The 23478-nt window shown below is 39.4% G+C and overlaps 1 protein-coding gene across 1 annotated transcript in view; it reads right to left on the reverse strand.

The window, feature by feature from the left end:
• Nucleotides 1-9264, reverse strand: part of FRK (fyn related Src family tyrosine kinase) — a 53922-nt gene extending 44658 nt beyond the window's left edge. The window contains exon 1 of the mRNA XM_037391947.1: nucleotides 8080-9264. Within this exon, the coding sequence (XP_037247844.1) occupies nucleotides 8080-8510 (431 nt within the window). The 5' untranslated portion in view covers nucleotides 8511-9264. The remainder of the gene's footprint in view (nucleotides 1-8079) is intronic.
• Nucleotides 9265-23478: the final 14214 nt, after the last annotated feature.

The following is a 23478-nucleotide window of genomic DNA, read 5'->3' on the forward strand; positions in this document are numbered from 1 at the left end:
ATCTGGAGAATTGAAAACTGAAAAGATGTGCTTGTAACTCAAGGGTTTTTTTACATAGTTATGAGGTACAAATCTGAATGTCAACATATAAGAAAACTCCAATGGAGAATAAGCTTCTTAACTAAAAAAAACTAATCTCTTATTCTTAGAGTTCTAACACAAGAAGGGTCTTCAAATATGTCCTAAATAATACTATTTATATAATATTTAATATTTATATAATATTTAAAAATCACTGAAAATTGTTTTTTTCTCTTACATACATTAATAAATGTGTAATAATATTTTGAGGGTTTTTTAAATATCACCTAATAAATTGTGTTCTTTCTTTGCTATGTATATTTTGCATAACTTGAAAAGGATCAAAACATTACAGAAAAACACCTGAAACCCGATTAATTGTATTTTCTCTACTAATGTGTTTAACAATTATAGTGCAGGTAAATTTTGTGTTGTCTAAAATAGGCTACTGGAAGTCTGCATAATTATTATAATGTTTGCACAAGGCACCTCTGCTATAACCTCACGTTAGAAGCTAATGTCTGTAAGATAAAAATAGGACATATCCTGGATTTAGCTCTGTATCTTTGGTAGGAGGTAAAATGAATTGATGGGTAAATCTGTGAGGGTAAAGTCACTGAGGTCTGCAGCCCTGGCTGACTTGGGTGCATTAGGTCAGACAGGACAGATCGCTGTGACATGTAAAGGACTGTTCCCTGAATTTCACAAGGACCTGTGCAGCGCTACCATTTCCTTTTATGCCAATTTATTTTGAGCATGGGGTTTTTTGAGTCACTCATGACTAAGCAATCACCAATCCAGAAAAAAAGCCAAACATTTGTTTAGGATTACTTCAGAGATGAAAGGGGGTTTTGGTGGGTTTGGGTTTGTTTGGGGTTTTTTCTCGATAGCTTGCTCATTGCCCACAGACAGAAATAAGGAACTGTGCAGTGTCAACACCTACGCTTTTGCTAAACAGACTTGACAATAGGTCCATAATTAGACGTGGCTGTGATGTACCCTCTGACACTGCTTATACAACAGTCCCAGCCTCTGGTGAAGTACAAAGGGAACAGATCAAAGAAAGTGGATGGGCCTGTGCACTTTTCATAGAAACCTTTCTGAAACAGAGTAAGGGGGTTAAAGGGGCCATTGGTTTGACCTCATAGAGTATCTCTTATGTTTTTATGACTTAATCTCTTCAGTACAGATACGATCTTACACAAAGAAAGCCCCGAAGTCCTCTATAACCAACCATGCTTTTTACATGTTATAAAATAATTCTTCACAGAGAGACCTGACCTAGTTTGTTTAAAATCAGCTCAGCTTTAGGACTTCTTAGCCTGGCTGAACTGTTGGTTACTATTTTTCAGTTCTAAACCTGCTCAGAGATTACTGAGCTCTGCACAGCTCTGTATTGTGCTGCGCGGAGAGCCGTCAAAGACAACTATTGAGGAAACAGTAACCTTTGTACAATACCTGGTAAATGTTTTTGCCAACAACATTGCTCAAGACCAACTAATCTAGGCTAACACACACAATGCTTATTCCTACTGAGTCTGAAGAAAAAATATCAAACAGGACTATTGAATTATTCTGACCAGCATATGGTCTTTGTTTTCCTAAAAGGCACTGTAAAGGCCACCTGGGCTTCACAGTGCCATAAGAAAAGCTACCTGACTATGTCTGCAGGTTTTAAGGACATTGTATCTGGTCTTTGTGTGATTTATTGTCAAATGTTTCACAAGGTAATGGAAAGGAGTATATCATTATTATAATGTATAACATACACACTAATTTCAAATAAAGACAAGGTAGGAAGAAATTTCTTCACTTCTCAGACTTTGAATAGACAATATTATGTGTAGAAAACCACACTGCCAGAAAATAGGTGATCTAAATTGTACGAGTTGGCATGAACTGCTCATCTACAGTGCCATAATTCCTTCTACCTTTCTGAGCAGAGACATACATTTTCTGAACATGGGTATACACATCGATGTGTAAACAGTGCTGGCACTTGACAAAATCTGACATTTCACAGTTCTGTAAACCATCTTCTTTTGTGTTCAGTGTACCTTTATGTATTTAAGAAGTGAGCAGAAATGAAGACAAAGTTTGAGATGTGATTGAAAACAGCACTGGAATGCTCAACTACAACTAAAGAAGTTAAGTGATTAAAATCATGGTCTTTCTGTAGTATTCAATCATTTAAATTCAAGAGAGGCACCGCAAAACATGCATGGCAGTTCCAGACTTTGGGTGCTTCAGATGCTATGTACCCAAGGCCAAAAAACATCAAAAGCATGATCTTCTGGCTTTGCAGTGCACACCTTGTCTCAAAAGGCTGTTTTGCATGGCCTTAAAAGTATCAATCTCAGAAACTTTCTCTATGTTGTATGTATGTTCACATGCACACACAAAAGCACATACATAAAGTATATCAATTGAAAGAAAAGATGGAATTTCAAATAATTTCATATACAGCCATTCAATGATATATAATAAATACAAAAATGGGTGATAAATAAATCTTTCCTACCAAAACACTATATGAGAATAGTTTTCATAATTAACGTAAGAGGTTCCAAGAACAACCTACTACCACTTTGTGTAGTCATGTTAGCAATGAAAAATTTTTACAAGTTCCTTCCAGTATGAGGGGTAGTGCTGATTCTGGTGGTGTCCTCAGGACTTTGTACTGTAACAGAGACAGGAATTAGCAGAGGGGGAGAGATGGAATGCACAGAAACCACTGTGGATTACATTGTTTTCTGAGGTGTTCAGTGGAATATAAGGCTTCCCTTCTAAAATAATCTGTAGACACTTTTGCTCTAAATGCCACTTTGAAAAATGACCCACAAGAACCAAAGAAACCCCATAAGCCTGACTTTGCAGAAAGTCTGAAACAGGTCAGCCCAGTGAACATGTTATTGTTCACATAGAGTAACTAGGATTCAGTCAATGTATGAAATAATCAAAGCTGAATCAGGTCACAGAAGGTGAAGGAATTATGGAGATTAACAAAAATAACCTTCAAGTCACTTCTGCTTTCAAAGGGTTGCTTAAAAAACTCATCATGGAATTGACTGGTGAGGTTTCATTGTTTAGGTCTAGGGCTCGATTTCCACCAGCTGGAAAATACCTACATAAAAAATCTTCTGAAACTGGCAAAAGTTAAAAGTAATTGTAGTGATCTTCTTTGACCTAATGTACTAGGAATTTGTGTGGATTTACTTCCCTCAGCACAGCAGTCTTGTGTCAATAATGTTGGCATGAGCATATGGAATTAAGTTAACTTTCAATAAACAGCCAACAGGTCCATCAGGATGGCAGCTGAAAGCCCCCTCTAAGTAAACTCTACATTTCCTCTATAAAAAAAAAAAAAAATCATCAAACTTGAACAGTGAAGGGTGTTTTTTTATTCTGCTTCGTTAAAATTAACAGTACAGCTGGCTATATTTGTTGTCCATAACTATTTGCACTATGTCATTTTCTTGTTTAGTTAAAACAACTGGCAGTAATAAAATAAGGGCAGGTGGATATGTTACTATGGTTCCTGTTTATAGTGCAGAATAACAGGCCTAGAAAGAGTACAGAGACAGTAAGGTCACACTCCTTGTCAAGGAAATTTATATCTTATTCAGATTTTGGTGTTAGTCAAATTGGTCTTTCTGATCTTCCTATGCTGGACATGCAAGTTAAATTATATGACTATACCTCTACCTGCATTTTTTGCTTTCCTTTTTCTAAACGTTATGTGTCTAAACCCAGAAAGAAAAGCATTCCTAAGTCATGGATACAGCAGACACAACCTTACTCAAACTTCCTTAGAAATGCAAAATCTGTCTGGCTCGTAGTTTTGACAGCCACCTGTGATGCAGAGAGAAGAAATGCACCAAGTGTACTTACAGTTGCTAATTTATCATTAGCATAGTCTGCATCTGCTTTTGGTCAGATATTAATTACAATAAGGTTTTTGTAGTAACGGATTTATTCCTTCATGAAGTGGAAGTTCACTGTGTCACTACAGTTTGCTAGATGAATGCTTCCACTCCCCTGCTGCCTTGTCCCACCTACCCCGGGTAGGGCCAAGAGAACACATCTGTCTCCAGAGACACTAGGCACCATCCCTTCACAATCCCTCCACCTGACAGGTTGTTGTTAGTATAAGGAGTACTGCAGGTGCTAGAAAAGATCAGCAATAAGAAGATGCTTTACTGGTAAATATAAAAATGAACGGCTTTGTCTCCTCAGTCTATCCAAAACGGCCTTCATGATAGCAGATGTGCATTTCTTGGACATATTTAATCTTATGCAGCACACATTTGGACTGCAATGCTGCAGCAGGCAGAACCCAAGACATGCATTTACCTTCTTTTTCCCCTTCCTCTGTTTACACAGACTGTTACTGATTGAATCCGAGTCATTCACACTGGAAGGGAACATGCAAGCCAAAGGACAGAAGCACGAAAAGCTTCTTTTTAACAAGATACCTTGCACAAATAAGAAGTGTTTGATTGTTGGCATAAGTTAATTTTATTCTATTATATAAATATTACATAAATATATTAGCAAAATATAACATCAACAAAGTCTTACTCCAATTTCAGCATACAATTTCTACCAATAAACTTTGATCTGAGGAAAGCAACACAGTAAAGAAATCTCATTCTTTCTTAGTTCTGCTTGAACATTCTGATAGCCAAGGATACACGAAAATTCCCTTTGTTACAAATGGTATTTAATTTTTGTTTTCCCCAGACTGGAGATATTGCACATCCTTTCTGCCCTTTCATCCAGTTATTGATCCACCTTATCAGCACTACCTCAGTCATATTGGATGGAGTCAGAGAGACATCCAGAAAGAAAAACTGTTATCTAAATGAGGATGACAAGGAAGAAAAGTTTCTCATTTTCCTTCTTACTTTTCTTCATTCTCTTTCTTACCAAGGAAAAGTTCAAAAAAGCTCTTCTTCCTGAAAAAATTCACAGACACTTCAGTGAGGAGACAAAATGGTCTGCTGCAGCACTTGCTGAGAACAAGCAATTACCTAGCATTATCTTCTGCCAGAACGGACAACACAGATTCAGATGGACTTTGTGATCTCTGACTGCCGCTATAATAAAGACCATGTCAAAATGTTGATAAAAAAGGCAGGCCCAGACATATTTTGTTGTTAATAATCTTGAAGGCTACAGACAAAACTGAAATTATTAGCAAAAGAAATTTCACTGCTCTGCATGCAGCTTTCAAGCATATATTGGCTAAATGTACACAGTGGCCCTGTCATCTCTAAGTCATCCCATGACTTAAAGAATATTTCATGCCCCTCTACCCCTTTATTTAAGTGAATTTATGGAGTATCCATGCATGCATATGAATGTCACTTTTAAAAAAATGATATACAAACATGTTGAAATCAGCTGCTAAAGAATATGGTCAGTTTGGTTTTCTTAGCTTCCTAAGAGTCATATCATGAATCGAGTCTGTTTTCAAGAACAGCTTAGTCAGTTTGTCTTGATCTAGTAAAATAGAGATACTGACCAGAAATAAGCTAAAATTCCTGTTGTCTCTGCAGATATACCGAACCGAGCTGATGCTAGGAAATGTGGATTCAACTAGCTCCAATACTGATCAGCTGTGCCTGGCAAACATTGCAAAGCTTAAACAACACACTGCAATATATGGTATATATGCATTTTGGCAGGTGAACATGAGATTGTAAGTCTTCCATTCTTTGTCAATTCTGTGACTGGCATAAAGGGTTGGTATAAAGGATGCAAGGATGCAATAAAAACTTCTCCTGTTTCCACAAATGTCTATATTATGGCCATGAGCAACTGGCCAACACCAAAGGGGAGAGCTAATTAAAAACAAAATAGAAAGATGAAAGAAGTTAAATTTAAAGTTTAGGCAGAGAATATGATTAAAGGATTGAATTTTAATTAAAGAAATGTTAGAATAACTTTTTTCACCGTCTTGCTTTTACTTTAGGGACACGGGTTAGTTCTTTAAACCATCATTACTGTTGCTCTTACTGTTTCACTAGGATAACAGAGATGTGAAATGCAGAGGGTGGGTGCAAGGGAATTCTTTTTTGAAGGAAACTTTAGCAAGAAATATTCCACTTGAATACAATGCAAAAAAATCCTCACCACCAGGATGAAAAGCTCAACTGGAAATGCTCAACTAAGCATATGGATCTAATTTTATTTTGGCCATGTCTGAGTTGGGACAACTGCTTCAAACGACCTTCAGAGATCCTCTCCAACCTGAGTTAGTCTATGGTTATATGTGTGTAGCATGACAGCAGTCTTGTATATGTACGAAGAGCACTAAAGACAACTGACTTAGAAAGAAATCTGAGAAAAGACGACATGTTTAGCCTGATTAGTTGGTATGAAACTAAAAACTTATTTTGGAGGAATGACTTCATCTGAGAGCTGTAAAAGCTCTCCGTTTCCCCCTCTCCAGTGTTCTAACAATCTATAAAGAAAAATCTTTCACCAAAACATAGTCTTTATTGATAAAGGGACAAAGGTACATAAAAAGAGTAGAATGAAGTAAAACTGATTCTTTAACAAGAAAACAGCAGAGGTTATGCAACAATGCAATTCGGCAAATTTAACTTTCTATTTGATACTGTAGGTATACAAAGGGGAGAGGGACCTTAAGAGCTGAGACTTTATCTATAACTGAACAAAATTACTTTCAAAGTATTAACAGCAAGCAGAAATCTTAGATGACTTGTAATAAAACTAGTTCTTGAAAAAGAGCAAAGGCCAAGCTGAGTTGAATTAGAGACTGCCACCATTTCTCTGGTGGTTCAGAAACTGCCTTCCCTGCAGATTAATTTCTGCAATTGGAAGAATTCTTTTGAACACAACCATTGAAAGGGTTGTCTGCCTGAATACGGAAATAGAAACAGCTGGTCAGACTCTGGAAATTAAGGTCTTCAGGTTAGACAGGAATCTTCCAGTTGCCCTAAGATGCCTCTAGCACAAATCCTACCACTGGTAAAAGACTGGCATAATCATATCTGAGCCAATTTTCCTAGTCCTTGGCAGTACAGTGAGCAGATCAGATTGGAGATGATGTTTCAGGTTCAAATGAGATTTAAATGAAAATCTGCATCATCCCCCTAAAGCCAACATTAATTCTGAGACTAATAATGAATGCCAATTCTGCTGTCTCTTTCCACACTGATAATTTTTGCCAAAATATACCTCTGGAACTGCAGTCAGATCTCTTTCAGCAAATGCTGCCTCTGATTTCAACACACATAAGTAACTCTGCATCCCAGGCTGACTCAGACCTTACTCACCCTCACTAGGGAGCCAAGTAACTGATTTTGTGTGATTTCTGCTCTAGTTCAGAATATTAAATAAGATTGGACATGTTTTGAAGGGGCAGAAAAACATGTGCTGCATAATAAAACTCTGTGAAAGTTTAACAAATTAAATTTGTATTCCATTGCTATATCCACTCTTTTGCCCTTTGCAGTACTTAGTCCAGTTCAGTTTGTCCTGAGAGTAGAAATTTGCCTCCAAAGAAGAAATAAATAATATAGAGGAAAACATTAAAAAATAATGTTAGAGATTCACTCATTATTTGTAAGAAGATGTAAGGGTGTAAAGGTAGCTTCCTGAAACTCTGGTTAATTGATAACTTTGCAGCTGATTAGGCTGAATGCTGTTTGGGGCAGAAGTCATATCTTTTCACCCTCTGGGAAGCATTTGCCACACACTTACTCTTATACAAATAAAAAGCATGAACCATCACAATGGTAACCAACCTGACGTTCCCAGATGCTTCTTAAACAGGTGATTAGGGTGTATCAGAGAGGGAAATTATTTAAACCAAAACAAATCCCTCAACACTCTGCCTTTTGTAATTGATCTTCTTGTGACCAGTCTTTTCCTTGCACATGCCAAGTAGCACTATCACCAGTAGGACCACTGGAGGCTGAGTGTGGCAGGGTACTACTCAGCAGAGAAAATGCCGTAACCTCCTGTCCCAAACCCATTTAACCTAACAGAAAAGAGACTGAGGTGTGCGTTACGTGGGTTACTCACGGCTCAGCTTCGATGCTCTGGTCAGCAGCTATGTAGTTGGCGGGGATGTAGCCCTGGAGCCTGCAGCCAGGACGGACAGACCCTGTTGGCAGGAGGAGCCTAGCATACCACCAGCCCTCGTGGGATGCATCCAGCACTTCAAGCTTATCCCCAGCTTGGAAGCTCAAGTCCTCCTCAGTGCGAGCCTCATAGTCAAAGAGTGCCACAAATCTACAAATATTCACCAGATGCTGGCCAGGCAGTGGAGGTAAAGGTTTTTCTTTTGTCTTACTGTCTCCATCTTTCTGTCCTGCTTGGAAGTCATGCCTTACCACAGCAAGGTTAGCGAAAACTTGACCAACTTTCTCATCCTGCTCATTGTCTCTCCCCGAGAATAAGCACGGGATGTGGGGCTCCAAACAGGCACAGTGCTTCTGAAAGAAGTTTCCCATCCTGTTTCCTTGTGCCTTCCTCTGCTTCTGCTGTACTTTCACTTTTCCCAGTTGCGATACTCTTAGACCAATTTTTGCACCATCAACATTTTAGCTTTTTGCAGGACTTCCTGTCCCCCTCCTCCTATGGCACAAAATGAAACAACTCTTGGCACAGCTGGAAGCTCCTTTCCAAGTCCCACTGAGAGCTCATTACAGGCGTCTCCTGGATCCGGAGTGAAACCTGAGTATTCGGGTGCCAGAGCGTGTGTGGAGGGAATTTCTCACTTCCTCTTCGGAACAGGAAAGCAACACCACAGCTGTGCTGGTCTAAGCTCTGGGAACAATGGGGGAGCGTGGACCCTCTTCTCCCACAGCAAAACAGTCAGAACATCTAAGCACGGGAGGCTTCTCAACTCTTACAGCTTGCTGTGGGTGTTTTCTTCTCTCAGGTGGGGTCCTGTCACACGCTCAGCGGTGAACGTCTGTGAAGCCTGTCTTGGTAATGATTAACTAAGCTGACCTGCCTGTTCCCTTAGCAGTCTCTGACGTGGACAGTTTGAATATTTCTTTTTGTTTCCTGGTTTGCACTGGTTTCAGCTCCCGGTGGGAAGTCTTTGCTCGCCTGAGGCTGGCAGACGCCCTCACCTGGACCACACCTGTGGCCTCGGCTCTCACTCACACCCAAAAACTTTCCCCAGCCAAGCACGCGCCTTCCAAACCAGTCCTCCGACTTACTTTTTTATTGACCCGGGTTTAGCACTTCTTAGAAGGAAAAATAAATATATGTGGCTTATAGTAATACAACAATATATTTTAGCTCATTCCTTATTTTCATATTAAGGAAACAAAGGCACTAGCAAAAAAAAAAATGCCCCAGGTGGTTGGCTAATTGTATCAACCGCATATAAAAATAATGGCTGTCTTCCAGTCACCATGTAAGCCGATGAAACTACATTGACCAGTATGTTCCCATTTCTAAAGTGCCTACACCCTGGCAAACAGACCAAGCCTGGGTGTCTGGATACTGCTGTTGCAAAGCAGCCTGGAAAGCCAACTGCCACATCCCAGCAGTGCAACCCAAGCTTTATAACAGCTGGAAACCACCACAGCCTGGGGGACACACAGTGATTGGAGCAGGAGCAGGAAGCACAGGAGATGGCCTGTCTGCACCATGTGGTGGCATTTCAGTAAGAGGCAACTCTTATGGGTGACAGGTCAATCAAAACTATACATGGACCTATGGCTCCTGGTGATAAAGAAAACTGGCTCCCTGGCTCCTTTTTTTTTTTTTTTCCCCTGTCAGGAATAACTGCTGTTTTCCTAAACATTTACACATGTCTCTCAGCTCTGTTTAGAGTTGCCAACTTCTGTTGCTTCACTTCACTAGAAAGAAAACCCAGCTGAATAACTTCAAAACCAAAGCCACTTGTTTTCATCATGTCTCTCAGTTCTTTGAATGGGGAGACCAGTGGCACAGACAGAAGACTACTGATGGACTAGGGACTGTGAGATGACCGAAAGAGGTCTCATTGAAAGTTTATCGCTATCAGGTGCGTCTCTACTGAAGAGGACTGAGGAACTGCTTACTCACTCCTCTTCTGCAACGCTGCAAAGGAAACCGAAGAAAGGAGAAAGTATTGTGCATATTAAGTGACCACTGAACCTCATAATCCGTAATAAACATTTTGGGTGTGATAAAAAAAATGGCATGCTTATTTTTCAGATTACGAAAACCATATTTAGTTTCTGAAGCACTACTGGAGATTATTTTGCCCCACAGCAATTACTAATTACTACCTAGATCAATAAGAACACAGATATGCAAGAGATAATTAATTTTCTTAGGTCTGAAGAACAATATCCAAGGTCAGGAAAGGTCGGTTTTGAAAAATAAACTATCTTCATTAGTCTTATTTAAAGAATTATTTACATTTACTGAAACCAGAGAACATTAGAAAAGCTGTTTTAAATAATCTGGGGGGTTTCAGTTTGCATATTTGATTGGCTTTTCCTGTAATTTTTGTGGTTCTGACAACTTGGGCATTAATCTGGCAAAGATCTGCATATGCATCTACTGCATAGAATAGTTTCATCATGACAATGGAGCCACTTGCATCGCACAGAATCAGTCTCATGCACTGTTCTTTTCAGGATCAAGACCCATCTTTACACTGAGGCGCCAATATATATACGCATTAGAAATCACTGCATTCACTGAGACCACTCAGATAAATATTTATAACTGCAGCTAGAATGGGGCTTAAGCCTACAAACATTTGTGTATATGAATATCTTATCTCAAATAAACCCAGGCATTAAATTCATCTTCTCTACCAATTCAGTCCCGTGCTTGGCTTTAGAAAACCAGAAAGACATTTGCTGGAAGAGATCAATAAATATAAAACAGATTACCTTCCTCCCAACCAACTCTTCAGGATCAGTTTTATTTATGAAACAAGTGGACTTTAACAAAAAGCCATGAAATTCATTAGTCAGATTTAAAACTGTCCTCAAAAAGAGAGAGGAGTGGGGTTGCTGAGAACTGCTAAGCAGATTCCCAAGCCCATGTGGGGCAGGAGCGTGGCTGAACTGTGGTGGCCACACTGCAGCAGTGCCTCTGCCAGGGTCTTTGTTCCCATACTGGTGACTTTGAGGTTTTCCTGCATTTCTGAAAATAAAGCAGTACCATTTATGTTTTAGAGACTATATAATTTTATCACAGGCAAGAAAAAAAATGAACATCCAATAAAAATGTTCTTGCTGGTTTTACTGAAAAAAATAAAATCTGACAAATCCCATAATCCTAATTTTCATGCTCATAGTTTGGAACAAATGACAATAATCATATATATTCAGGGGCTTTTCCATATAAACTATTGTCTGAGTCCTCAGCACTAGTATTACATATTTAGCAGGATAATCTTTGCAGCACCTATTTCTGGACTTAATTTAGGTGTTTTTTGCCTTGCATCTCACGATATTTTCTTTTTGCAAAAGGAGGCCAAACAGATCTGTATTGCTTCCTGGCCTTCTGTATCTTTACTGAAATGTTTTGGAAGCTAAATGTCAAACCAGAAATTATCCAAATATATAAGCTACTGGATGTAAAGTGGCTGTGAAAGACTTAATCAGATATATTAATGAATTTTATTAGCAAAAACGCTTTGAGAGGGACACAACAGTCTCACCTCATTCTTACAGCCAGCAATAGCTAGTGAGAAAGATGAATTTATTATTACCAGAACAGCACATTTGTGGTATGGGTACTGAAATTTAGTTTTCTGGTCCCTATATTATTTTAAAAAATCATTAATAATGCAAGTAGTTTCTTGAAATATGCAACACATTAAAGCAAAGATAGATCATTTACAGAATGTGTCTGACAGGATCATATAAACCTAGATTTTAGGAAAGGAAACAAATCTATTCAATTAAGTAGTACTTCTCCCCTTCAAACTAGGTAATTCCCCATTGCTTTTAAAGTGTGTTTCCTTGTTCCATTAAAAAAAGAACGTCCACACTGATGCTATAGGTTTGAGGATGACAGATATCTGAAGTTACTTTTTATATTCTATATGTTGCTTACAAAGTCCCATATAAGTTGGACTCTTGCAAGGAGCCTTACCTCTGCTTAAAGCATAAATTTGCAGTCCTTTACATCTATTAAATCAAATTCTAATTAACTTAAAGTCCGTACTCTTTAGGCCTTGTTTATTCTGCCAAACCATCATGTTTAAACATGATCGTGAAACAGACTTCTCTAACTCCTTTGAACGGACAGAAAAACAATGTGTTAATACACTGTGTTTTAGTAGGCCTAGTACAAATCTACTCTGCAACACCGATATTAATTGAAGTGCTTTTGGAATGGGCTACTGCTCTGCATGAATTAAGGTGTCAGACTGAGTCGTGAATAAGTACAGATAAGACTTGAATCCATAATATTTCAAAAGTCTTGTTTTGATATAATTTTAATTTGTATTCGATGCTTTAAAAAATTTTGTATGAGTTTTCACTACAGATATTTCCTATGTTTATTGATTTTTACGTGCTCTGAATGGAACTTTTGGTATAATTACATAAAAATTTAGAGCTTTAGAAAATATGAACCCTCCTCCACCTCATAAATATGCTGCTTCATATTTCAGAGGCAAGGAGTGAACATCACTGAGCATCAGGCTTTGGTACTGATGATACATGATGTTTGAAACAATTCCCCTATGCCATGCAGAGAAGAATTACAGTTAGAACTGTACTCTGCTGGGGAAAAAAGAATATTCAAAGGCAACAGTTTTGTTAAGAAATATGAGTCAGTTCAAACTGGAACTTGAAAAAGAGAGAATTTTTTCTTAATAATAAGGTGAGACCACAAGAGAAACATTCATTTTTCTCCGCAGTTTTTTCAGATTTTGTAAACAGGAAAAAAGCACCATGTGGCAAAATAAGGAATTAAGATATAAAATACAAGAATCATAATTAAATAGTGCATGAAACTGCTGCCTGTTGCACCACTTTCTATACTGCTTAATCTTTTTCAAGTCAGTACTCATACTGCTGCATTAATATATGCTAATTTAAATAGTTGACATAACACATCTTGCTTAGAAAAACTTCTTAATACATTATGATAAGGCAAGTCAAATATTCCAGAAAAGTACAATATTCAAATAATATGATCTTTAAAGAAATTCAAAGAAAAGCAAATACATGCTGCTCTGAATCTGTGCTTGGGAAATAATTTAAATGATTAAACATCTTAAACTTGTGTTGTTTTTTTTAAGGTAATGAATTGAAATGAAGCACAGTGATTTTTTTTTATTACAGCTGTCTTCTCAGCTATATTTCTTTCCATTTGCACATTAGAATGGCACACATTACCACCACTTTGTAGCTTTTTTATAATCCTTTTAATCAGCACTTCCATTTTGTTTCTGTAATTTGCAAATTGCCATTCTTTTCAATGAAAATAAATTATGTGTGCAGTTTTACTCTTGACAAAATTGTTTACTCTTATTGATTAATCACTTTCCTGGTTTTGTATATTATCTTAAACCATAAATTCACAAAGACATGGAGTTATATTTGATTCGGCATTTTCCAACCTTAAATCTTTTGCATTTGTAATGAGAAAACTCTGGCTATTTATTTTCATAAGGCTGATCCGGTAATCCATCTCTACTCTAGAAAGCATTAAAAGTACATATTCAACTGCTTCACTGATGAGGATTGCTTATTTATTAGCTGAATTTGGGCCTAAAACAGGCTACGTCTGAAAACAAATGAACACAGAGGAATAAGGCTCTGTCAAAAACTGACAGAATAGAGACTTTCTCTATTTGTTCAAACAATAAGACCTCGCTGCTTAAATTTAATGTGAATTTTGCCATTATCTGCAATGGGACCAGACCTCAGCCATTATTTTTCATTTTATCGTACATTATTCTAAATGACATACAGCACACACTGTTAAAAATTGTAAGTTAATTTGCTTTCTATGAAGCAGCCTTTCTGAATAAAACCATGCTGTAGCTCTCTAAGGCATGAAAAATACTTCTAATCGAGCCTATCTCTGGGTGGAAAAAAATATGGTAAATGGATAACAAAGATATATCAGCGAACATGACTTTGCCATTCTTCTAACAAAATGTATTCCAAAACTGACCCTGTTATGGATAGTTTTTAAATTTAGAAAGTGTATATATTTATGAAGATTTTATGATGGGTCAAGATCATTTCTCGCATAACTCTATCAAAGTCTGCGTGCTATGCCACAGATGACTTATGAACGTGATTTACCATCTTTATCTTCAGAAGCTGAATTGCATCAAGAGAAGCAGAGAAATCCAAAGAGCGATGGACAGAAAGGAACAGTGTATCAAAGTACTATACTCATTATTCCCCCTGTGAATGAAAGTGGGTGCATTTTTTTTCCCCAAAATAAAATCAGCACTCTCTCCTGACCTGTGCATGTGGGAAAGGAAACATCTTACGAGGACCTAAAACTTACAATTAGAATATATTGATATACCATATAAAGGAACACATATTTTTAATTACTTTAAATTACTGAAATATTACATGTAAAAGTAGTAGAAAAACACTATGTATTAATTTTTAAATAGAATACGACAGGACAGGGCAGGACAGAATAGAATAGAATAGAATAGAATAGAATAGAATAGAATAGAATAGAATAGAATAGTTCAGTTGGAAGGGACCTACAACCACCATCTAGTCCAACTGCCTGACTGTATTGGGGCTAACCAAAAGTTAAAGCATGTTATTAAGGGCATTGTTCAATTGCCTTTTAAACACTGACAGGCTTGGGGTATCAACCACCTCTCTAGAAAGCCATTTCAGTGTTTGGCCATGCTCTTGGTAAAGAAATGCTTCCTAATATGTAGTCTAAACCTCCCCTGGTGCAGCTTTGAACCATTCCCACGTCCTATCACTGAATGCCAGGGAGAGGATATCGGCACCTCCCTTTCTCCTCCATTTTACTTTTATTCTTCCTGCTAGATAAACTGTATTTATACACATTGCTCCACATTACTGCAAATTGTGCACACACTAATATTTTATACAGCTAAAATCTCTCTGTAGGAAAACGGCTGGGTCTATAATCAGTTCCTGTGATTACATGAACCCGGTGCACTGTCCATCCATCTTTCCAGACTAGGTCCCTTTCTCCTTGTGTATTTTCTATATAGTTTCCCACCTCCTGATTCTATTCTGCTGTATCTCTCTTTCATAGGTATCCAGTGAGATGCTGTGCAGAGAACATTACCGAACATGGAAGACATTGTCTTCAAAAAATAGAGGAAAAGGGATCAGCAGTGCCCCACACCAACCTTGGGATGGGCATTTGCACATTTTCCACATGAAAAGGAAAGAGTACGCAGAAAAGGAAGGCATAATCCTGGGGTTTACTTAAAAATTAAGTTGGGAACCAGTATCCAGGGCATGTGTTAGACTCTGGAAATCATCTCAAACACCATAGCATAGCCATGGCCAAGGGCACAAGTGATTTAAAAACTGTTATCTTAGCTATTCATCTTCAGAAGCATAGCTATAGTCTGAGGGTCAAAAAATACCAGTACCTAGGTGACTAATTTCTATATTAGACTCAGTATAAAAGGTCTTAAAATCATGTTTTTCTTATTCTGAAGTCAGTGACAGTATACTCATTGGTTTAACTGAGAGCAGGATTTCATTTTTACCCTTAGTTCATGTATCATAATTTTTGTATCAGTTTTTGGCTCATGTTTGGAATAATCTTTATGTAATGGTAAAGATGCAGTATGTGAAATTATTTCTTTACTATGTTGCAGCAGCAGTCTGACCAGTTTCGTGTGTGTTCAAATGTAACTGATGCAACTTCTCCTGCAAATATGTGTTCGCTTACTTTTCTTCCTTTCCTTTTGTTTCTGTGTTCTTCTCTCCCTCTCTCCTAGTATCTTTTCTACATAGTTTACTACCTACTCTTTTCTTTCTGCTGTATCCATCTTTCACCAGTATGTAGTGGGATGCTGTAAAAAGAATATTACCCAACAATCAAGACATGGTGTTTTTAAACTTCCCCTAAGGAAATGGGATAGGAAGTAAGCACCTTTAGCGATATGCATTTTCAGTGAGCATTTATGATACAAATTTCTGTTGTTGTAGAAAAAATAATTTACTCCCCTTCTCTGACAAAATTTTCCCAAATTCATATTCCTCCATCTTCATTTCCACAGCTTTAAACCTTGTCAGAATTCCCCCTCTCCCTGAGAAGAGTGGAAGGCTCAACACAACACAGGTAAACCTGAACATACTGTTTTCCTAAAATAGAAGGCATTGACCCTCTTCACAGACTCACATAGAAACAGAGTACTTAAAAGTTACATCAGCATGATGGAATCTTCTTGGGCCTTCGTATTTACTTAAGAGTTTTAGAATATATTCTTCTGGATCACTTCCCTCTTATCAAAATCCAGCATACTTTTATTCTTTCATCCAATCATTACTAGACACCCTCTAGAGGCAGCAGCAGAACAGTAAATATCAAATGCAGTTTACATTCAAAATAAGCTCTTATGAGTTTTATAAGCATTACTATTAGCATTCTGTTATGGCAGCTCCAAAGAACATCACTCTCAGTTTCCAGTATACTCAGCTATGAACACATACAGAACAAAATATTTCTTAAATAGAGGATCAAGCACTCCTTAGGAAAGATGACTCCTCATTAAAAGAAGAAAAAAAATTGGTTTCTTTACTCATCATAGTGATAGGATAGAATTTGATCTTGAAAATCCTAACACTGTGATGATTGCAATGAAGTAACTAACTTGTATGCTATTTTTCGAAAGCCCAGATTGCTGTGTTACATTACTGTGCGTTCAATATTTCTGTACTCAGCCCTAGTAAGGCAAAAACTGAAGCAGGTTTTGATCCTGTATTCCAGGGAAAAAAAAGTATATGGACCAATTTGATAATGAATGAGTGATGAATTAATAGCATCCAGGCTGAGAATGAAAGATAAGTGGGCTCAAAACCCCTCAGCTTTTACGGAAGAACCTTAAATAACTAAATAAAGAGTCTGTGGGAAAATATGAAGTAGTGGCTGGTGTGCAATGTACATGGTTCACACATGTGCTAGGACACAAGAAGAACAGATGCATTACAGCAACGGAGACTTTGTTTTGACATGAAGGAGGGGAGAAAACCCAGGGTGTTGTGTGTAAGGACTGTTAAACATTGGAAAAAATTGCCTCAGTGACTCTTTGGTCCTCTTTAAGAGGAAGTTAGACAATTTACTATTAAGGATATTTGTAGTTGGATTGATCCTGCCCCAGGGCAAGAAGATTACTGTCTTTAGGTCTTTCCTAGTTGTTATCTTCAAGTCCATAGTTTTATAGTTGTGGCATTTCCCACTGGCTGTTCAATAGCTGTTCTTTTGTGCAGACTGTGTAATGAAATGCATCAGATTTGTCTTTTGTGCAATTACTAGCAAGTGTCCAGACTTGAAATGCAAGCCTGTAACCTACCTGAAGAACCCCGAAATCCTCAGAATGTCTGAATTAGACATATTCCAATTTTACTCATGAAGAAATCAAAGCCATAACTGATTAAGGTATCTGCCCATAAAGACACTGTGAACGAATGGGAAATGAGGTCTGAGAACTTAGGAGTCCTACTCAAGATTTTATGTTTAAAATTGTAAAAATAAAATAATGGTATGTTAAAAAAAACAAAACAAAACAAAAGACATAAGAAATAAGAAATAAGGCAGTGTCCCCTAGATCATAGAAACTGTAGTTCTCTCGCCATGAAATACATACAGGTCTACTTTGGAAGTATAGTTTACCAAAAAGTCCGTAATTCCAGTGCTGCAATTTCTTTTGACTAAATATAACATCCACCCAGCTCAAAAAGAAAAATCTTTTGAAGTACCTTTAGACAACTATTCAGAGTTTTAAAATATATACTCACTAAGGGTCCAGCAATCAGTCGTGGCTATTAATCACTCTGACAAAATCATTGATTTTCGTTCCTTCTTTCATGTTGCGTGGGAACAGCCTGAGTTAGATTACAAGATCTGAGAGAGGCGATAACGACAATAAGCAGGCTTTTGAGAGATTCTGAGCATCCTAGTGGATTACTGTCTATTTAACCTGTTAATGCACTCTTGGGTTTAGTTTTGGGAATCTGCTTTCTTTAGCAGCATGAATCTCATTTGTAAGCTGGTGAGACAGAGAATGTAGCCAATGTAGTACTGAGGTGTCAGATGTAATCAGATGTTGTACTCTCAGCAGGATGCTATAAATTGTACATATGTGATTCTACTGAAAAAGTTAATGAGTCCATATTTTGTGCCATATAAAAAGGCTATTAAGCAACACAATAAACTTCTGAAATAGCTAGAATTTAATCCTGATCAATAGGCAACTATGTTCACCAGGATTCTCTACCTAGTAACAAAGCACCCCGTGTGTCACAGAGGGACACCTTGAAAATTACAGAGTATTTTGTTAAACTTTTAGAGGTCTGCTAAACAAATAGCACATGCTAGTTACTGTTTTTCAAAGCAAATATATTCTTATCAGATTTCATTCTCTTACAGAGAATCAGGTCAACCTTGAAATGAATTAGTGTTGCTAGATGTATGTCTACTAAAGCATCACTCTGCAGTAAGTCAGAGGCCTGCTTCTGTATATTCTTAGCTTATTCCCTTCATGGTTCCTAAACAAAAGTGTTTCCTTCTAAGCGTCCTAAACTTAAGAATATAGATCCTGCAGTCCTCTTTAACTTTAAACACATCTAAAATCCCACTGAAAGTATAATTTCATGCAAAATGAAAAGTATTGTACCTGCATGACTACCACCAACTACTAGTAAGTTATTCTTTCAAGCTGCGATTGCAGTGTCAGCGATGAAACCAGCTTTACGCTCCCCTCTGAGTTAAATAGGTAGAGCATCGTTATGCCTAAACCGCTGCACTGTATTTGAATCTGGTTATTGACCCACACATAAGAGAGGAAGCAGAAGGGTAGTGGTGCATTGTCAGGAACTGCCTGTAGGATGGGAGCTGCGTGATGGCTTTTCAGGAGTTGTTAACAAAATGGCGAATACACGGGTCTACCTCAGATGGGAGTGAAGTTACAGCAACAGCAGTGTTTGTCTGGGGGCTGCCCCAGGCTGTGGGGGGTGGGGGGGTGGGGTGGGGGGTGGGGGGGATTGTAGGTAAGGGGAGCTCTCGCGAGACATGTATGCAGGTCTCGCTGAGCTGGACCAGCTGGTTAAGGCTGAGACGTGGTCTCTGTCCTCCTGTCAGCCTGGGATGGAAGTAACAGTACTCAGATGGGGAGTATGTACTGTGAAGAGCAGGGAAGCTATCCCAACAGGGAGAGCGGGCATCATGCTTCGGGGGGGATAGAGGTCAGTGCAGGATGGGGATGCTGGGCTGTGAGGCACTCTTCTACCTGTGCATTGAACAAATTCATGTGTTAAAAGCTAAATCAATTGCAAATCTGAGGTTCTAGCTCTTGCTAGTCTGCTAAAATAAAATATATATTTAAAAACCCTAACACTTTTTGGTTTATTCTGCTTCAAAAGTATTTTAATTTGTTTTTAAAAACAAACAGGGAAAAATCCAGAATTTTCTGAGCTTACTTTTTAGTAAGAAGGTGTTACTTGTCCAAAATGAAAATGCTTCATGTTTGTTCCAATTCTTGTTTTATTTTCACATATCACTACTGCACGCTCTTCTGTAGCAATATGTGGGGCCCTTTCCTTTTTTTAAACTAAACTCTTAGAACCTTTGCTAAATAGGCAAATGGCTGCAACTGCATAGTTGGACAAAACACCACTGACAAAGTCAGCTTATACAGCCTTAGGAAAATAAAAGCAAGGGTTAAGGAAAGTAAAATAGATTAAGGTGCTGATGCTTCAAAGTTAACTGGGAGGGACAGTCCACTGTATCGTAATGCTGCCCTCTTAAGGACAAAGAGAGCAAGGAGCTGGAGTACCTCTCGCATACAGGCCTACAACTTCTGTGTGACAGGTAAGATTTATTTCAGGTATTTTGACATAGTTCTCATGCCTTTATGTATGTTGCTGCACTCCGTTACGTTCCTTTCACCTGCCAGGGCATGTTAGTAGACTCCTTCACTCCAAAACTACACGGTGGTAAGAGCCTCTTCTGCACGGAAAGCAGGCATGAGGCACAACGAAAACCAAAATGGCCCTTTGTATGTCTAGAAAAGGCTTTGATGCACCAGATCTCACACGTGTTTCCTACAGATTGCTAAACCCGAGTGTGCCAAGCATGGACAGCACCTGCTGCCCTGTCCTGCCTGTCCCATGGGGGTCTCTGTACCCACCAGCAGCCCCGCCACCGTGCAGCACTGGCTGGGGAGCTGGGGGGAGTCCCTCCAGGTGGCCTTTCCGCCCCATGCCAAGGGATGCTGCCACTGCAGGAGGCGAGCCATGACACAAACACCTCTATCTCCTTCATCCTGACCAACTGGAAATTTCCCTTGCTAGGGCAGGATCTATGATTTTTCTCAGTGGATTATTACCACATATTTACAATATCAAATGATTACTGTGATGCATAAATTAGCCATGGGGAAACCTGAAATATTATCAGTTAGGACCTGATAACCCAAAAGGCAAACTTTAGTTATGTGGACATCTCTGAATGGTGCCATCAAACTTGAAAGACAGAACTGAAAAAGTAATTTGAAAGGATGCTGTTAACACATTAAGGTAGTTCAATTGTTACAGAGGATTTTGATTAAAGGCAGCTCCTTTCTGAGAAAGGCCCTAGAGTGGGATGTCAGTATGTTTAAAGGATTGATCTGAAAGGAAGAAACTGAGAGACAAAGCAACCCTTTTAAGACAAAAGAAAAAGAAATAAAATTTAGGAGTTCTGTGCTAGAAGTAAACAACTGAGACTTCCCTGTTATCAGGTTTGTGCTGTGAATGCTGAACATGGTGATATTCTCTCATTTATCTTCGCTTTTCCCAGAACTGAAAACCAATTCTCTTCATCCATATTTTCTATATTTCTTGTTGTCATACTTCTAATTTAATCTTCAGTTTCATGTACCTGAAATTTAGCTTGCTGAATCTCTCCAGTGGTGTGTATTGTTCCTCACGCAAAGTGGTTTAAAATTAAATATGATTCGTACTTTTGTATTGCAGATTCTAAGACAGCTTGTCATTACTGCCAATATAATTGTTCAGCATTCACAAAATCTGGATTTTCAAGATTACATTCATTTGACAGGGAATACAGTGACCAGAGGGCTGGACTAGATGATCTTTAAAGGTTCCTTCCAACCTAAATTATCCTATGATTCTATGTTTTATGGGCACAGCAAGCAAAGTTATCAATTTAAAATGCCATAATCTAAACACAATTTTGGAAGCTACATGAGTCCTTTGGGGGGGAGGGGGGGGGGGGGGCGGTGCAGGGAGGTCAGTCAGAATTGTGGCCATTGACCTCAGTGAAGCAGGAATTTGTTTCATATTTCCTAAGGTGAACAGCTTTAGGAAGATAAATTGTCTTGTGCTCTGAGTTCCCAGGCTGCTACCTCATCCTGATAGTTGTAACCCCTGTTGTGTGTAAGATCCTGGATGCATCTTCCTCTATGCTCAGGTTTCACACCTGTTAATTTGGATGTATTTAAGTATATATGCATATATATATATTTATTGGACATACATATCTCTAAAACATATGTATGTACCATTGTGTATATATAATTTATGGTGTATATATATAATGTATGGTGTGCAATATATATATATAATATACAATATATATAATAGCTGTTGTTCATGTATATACATACACAACAGCATTAGAAAGCATAATAATGTCTGTAAGATACCAGGAACCTGTGAAAGAAGGTACTATACAATGGGATGAGGTAAAATTATGCAATCCATTTCTTTCTTGCTTTGACACCTTAAGTGCTCACCCTGTCCTATTATTACCATTAATGAATTTTATTCCTGATTTCCATGTATTTTTCTGTCTAGTCCACTTTCTAATCTGATACTGAACTTCTCCGTAGAATTTTTAAACATATGCAATTGGTCATGTTATTTAAATTTCTCTCATCTGTGTCTATCTGAGCACAGCAAACTGGATTTCAATATGTAAGTACATTGTATCTCATTCAACTATTTGAATGCATTTTCAAAAGCATTTTGCTCTGGAATACGAAATTATCATTGAGCCATCCTGCAAAAATCAAATCATAATTTGGTATAATCAAAGCATAATTATTTTGATATAATCAGAACTGCTGCTGTGCACTGCTGCCATGGTTATGCACCCCAACACCCACCTGCAAAGCACAACCCTTACAGCTGTGCACAGGAAGGCAACACTGGCAAAGACAACTTGCATTAAATGTTTCATAACAACTTCTCTTAATTCAAATACGGTTTATGTTATTATTTTCATAGAAATAAAAGATTTTTTTAAAAATTATTTGCAGCAAAACGAAGTTTTGAAGGTGTACAGGGAGACCAGAACTGCAGAGAGGACCAAGGGGCCCTGCAAGCACGGCTGCCAAGTGCAGCTATTTCAGCATCCCCAGGCCGGCCTTACTGCAGACTAGGTTCAAGTTCAGCCCCGGAGAAGAGAACGAAGCCACCCCAGCTCATCCGTTTGCTTGTCCCCAGACGCGGGGCTTCCTTTCAGCCAGCACCTTCTAACAGCACTGAGGCCACCCTTGTTGGGCAGGCGCCCATCAAAATACCCCTTTGACTCCGTTACGCGGGAGCAGACCGTACTCTTCCCCGTGTTGCCTTGGTTCCCGATTGCCAAAGCTGTCAGGAAGTTAAAAGGTAGGCAGTGATCTCCGGGATTTTGTTTTCCCACAGCTAAACGCGCAGGGCAGCGTGGTTCACTGCGCGCCGCTTACAGCCTGCAGCGCTGCGCGCACCCTTGAGGAGGCCGCAGGAGCGGGGCCTGGCCCCTCACGGGGGGCGGGGGGGGCTGTCCCTGGCAGGGCACCCGAGCTGCAGCACCCGCCGCCGGGCTAGCGGCTGCCCCCGCCCCGCCGCCCCCGGCCCAGCACGGCCCCACCGGGCCGCCTACGCGGGACGCGCTCACCCCCCGACAGAGCCCTGGCAGCAACGCGGCCCCCCTGTTTCCGCGCCCGTTCTCAAGCGCACAGAGCCTCGGCGGGAAACGGACATTTTAAACCCGAGCGCGGAAGCACGCCTCCGGGCGGCTGCCTGGCGCCCGCCTCTCCCAACCCCGCCTTCCCTGCCGGGGGCTCGGCCGCCCAGCTGCCCTGGAAGCCCCGGTTCGGCGGGGGAGGGTGCGCTCGCACCGGACCCAGACCCGGACCCCGCGCAGGTGAGGGCGGCCCCGCCGGGCGGGGCGGGGCGGGGGCGGGGCGGCTGCGACCGGCCCGCCCCGCGCCGCAGGAAGCACCGCCCTCGCGCCTTCCTCCCCCTCCTCCCCCTCCCCCTCCCC

This window comes from Falco rusticolus, chromosome 6 (genome assembly GCF_015220075.1).
Source record: "Falco rusticolus isolate bFalRus1 chromosome 6, bFalRus1.pri, whole genome shotgun sequence".
Taxonomy (NCBI): Eukaryota; Metazoa; Chordata; class Aves; order Falconiformes; family Falconidae; genus Falco; species Falco rusticolus.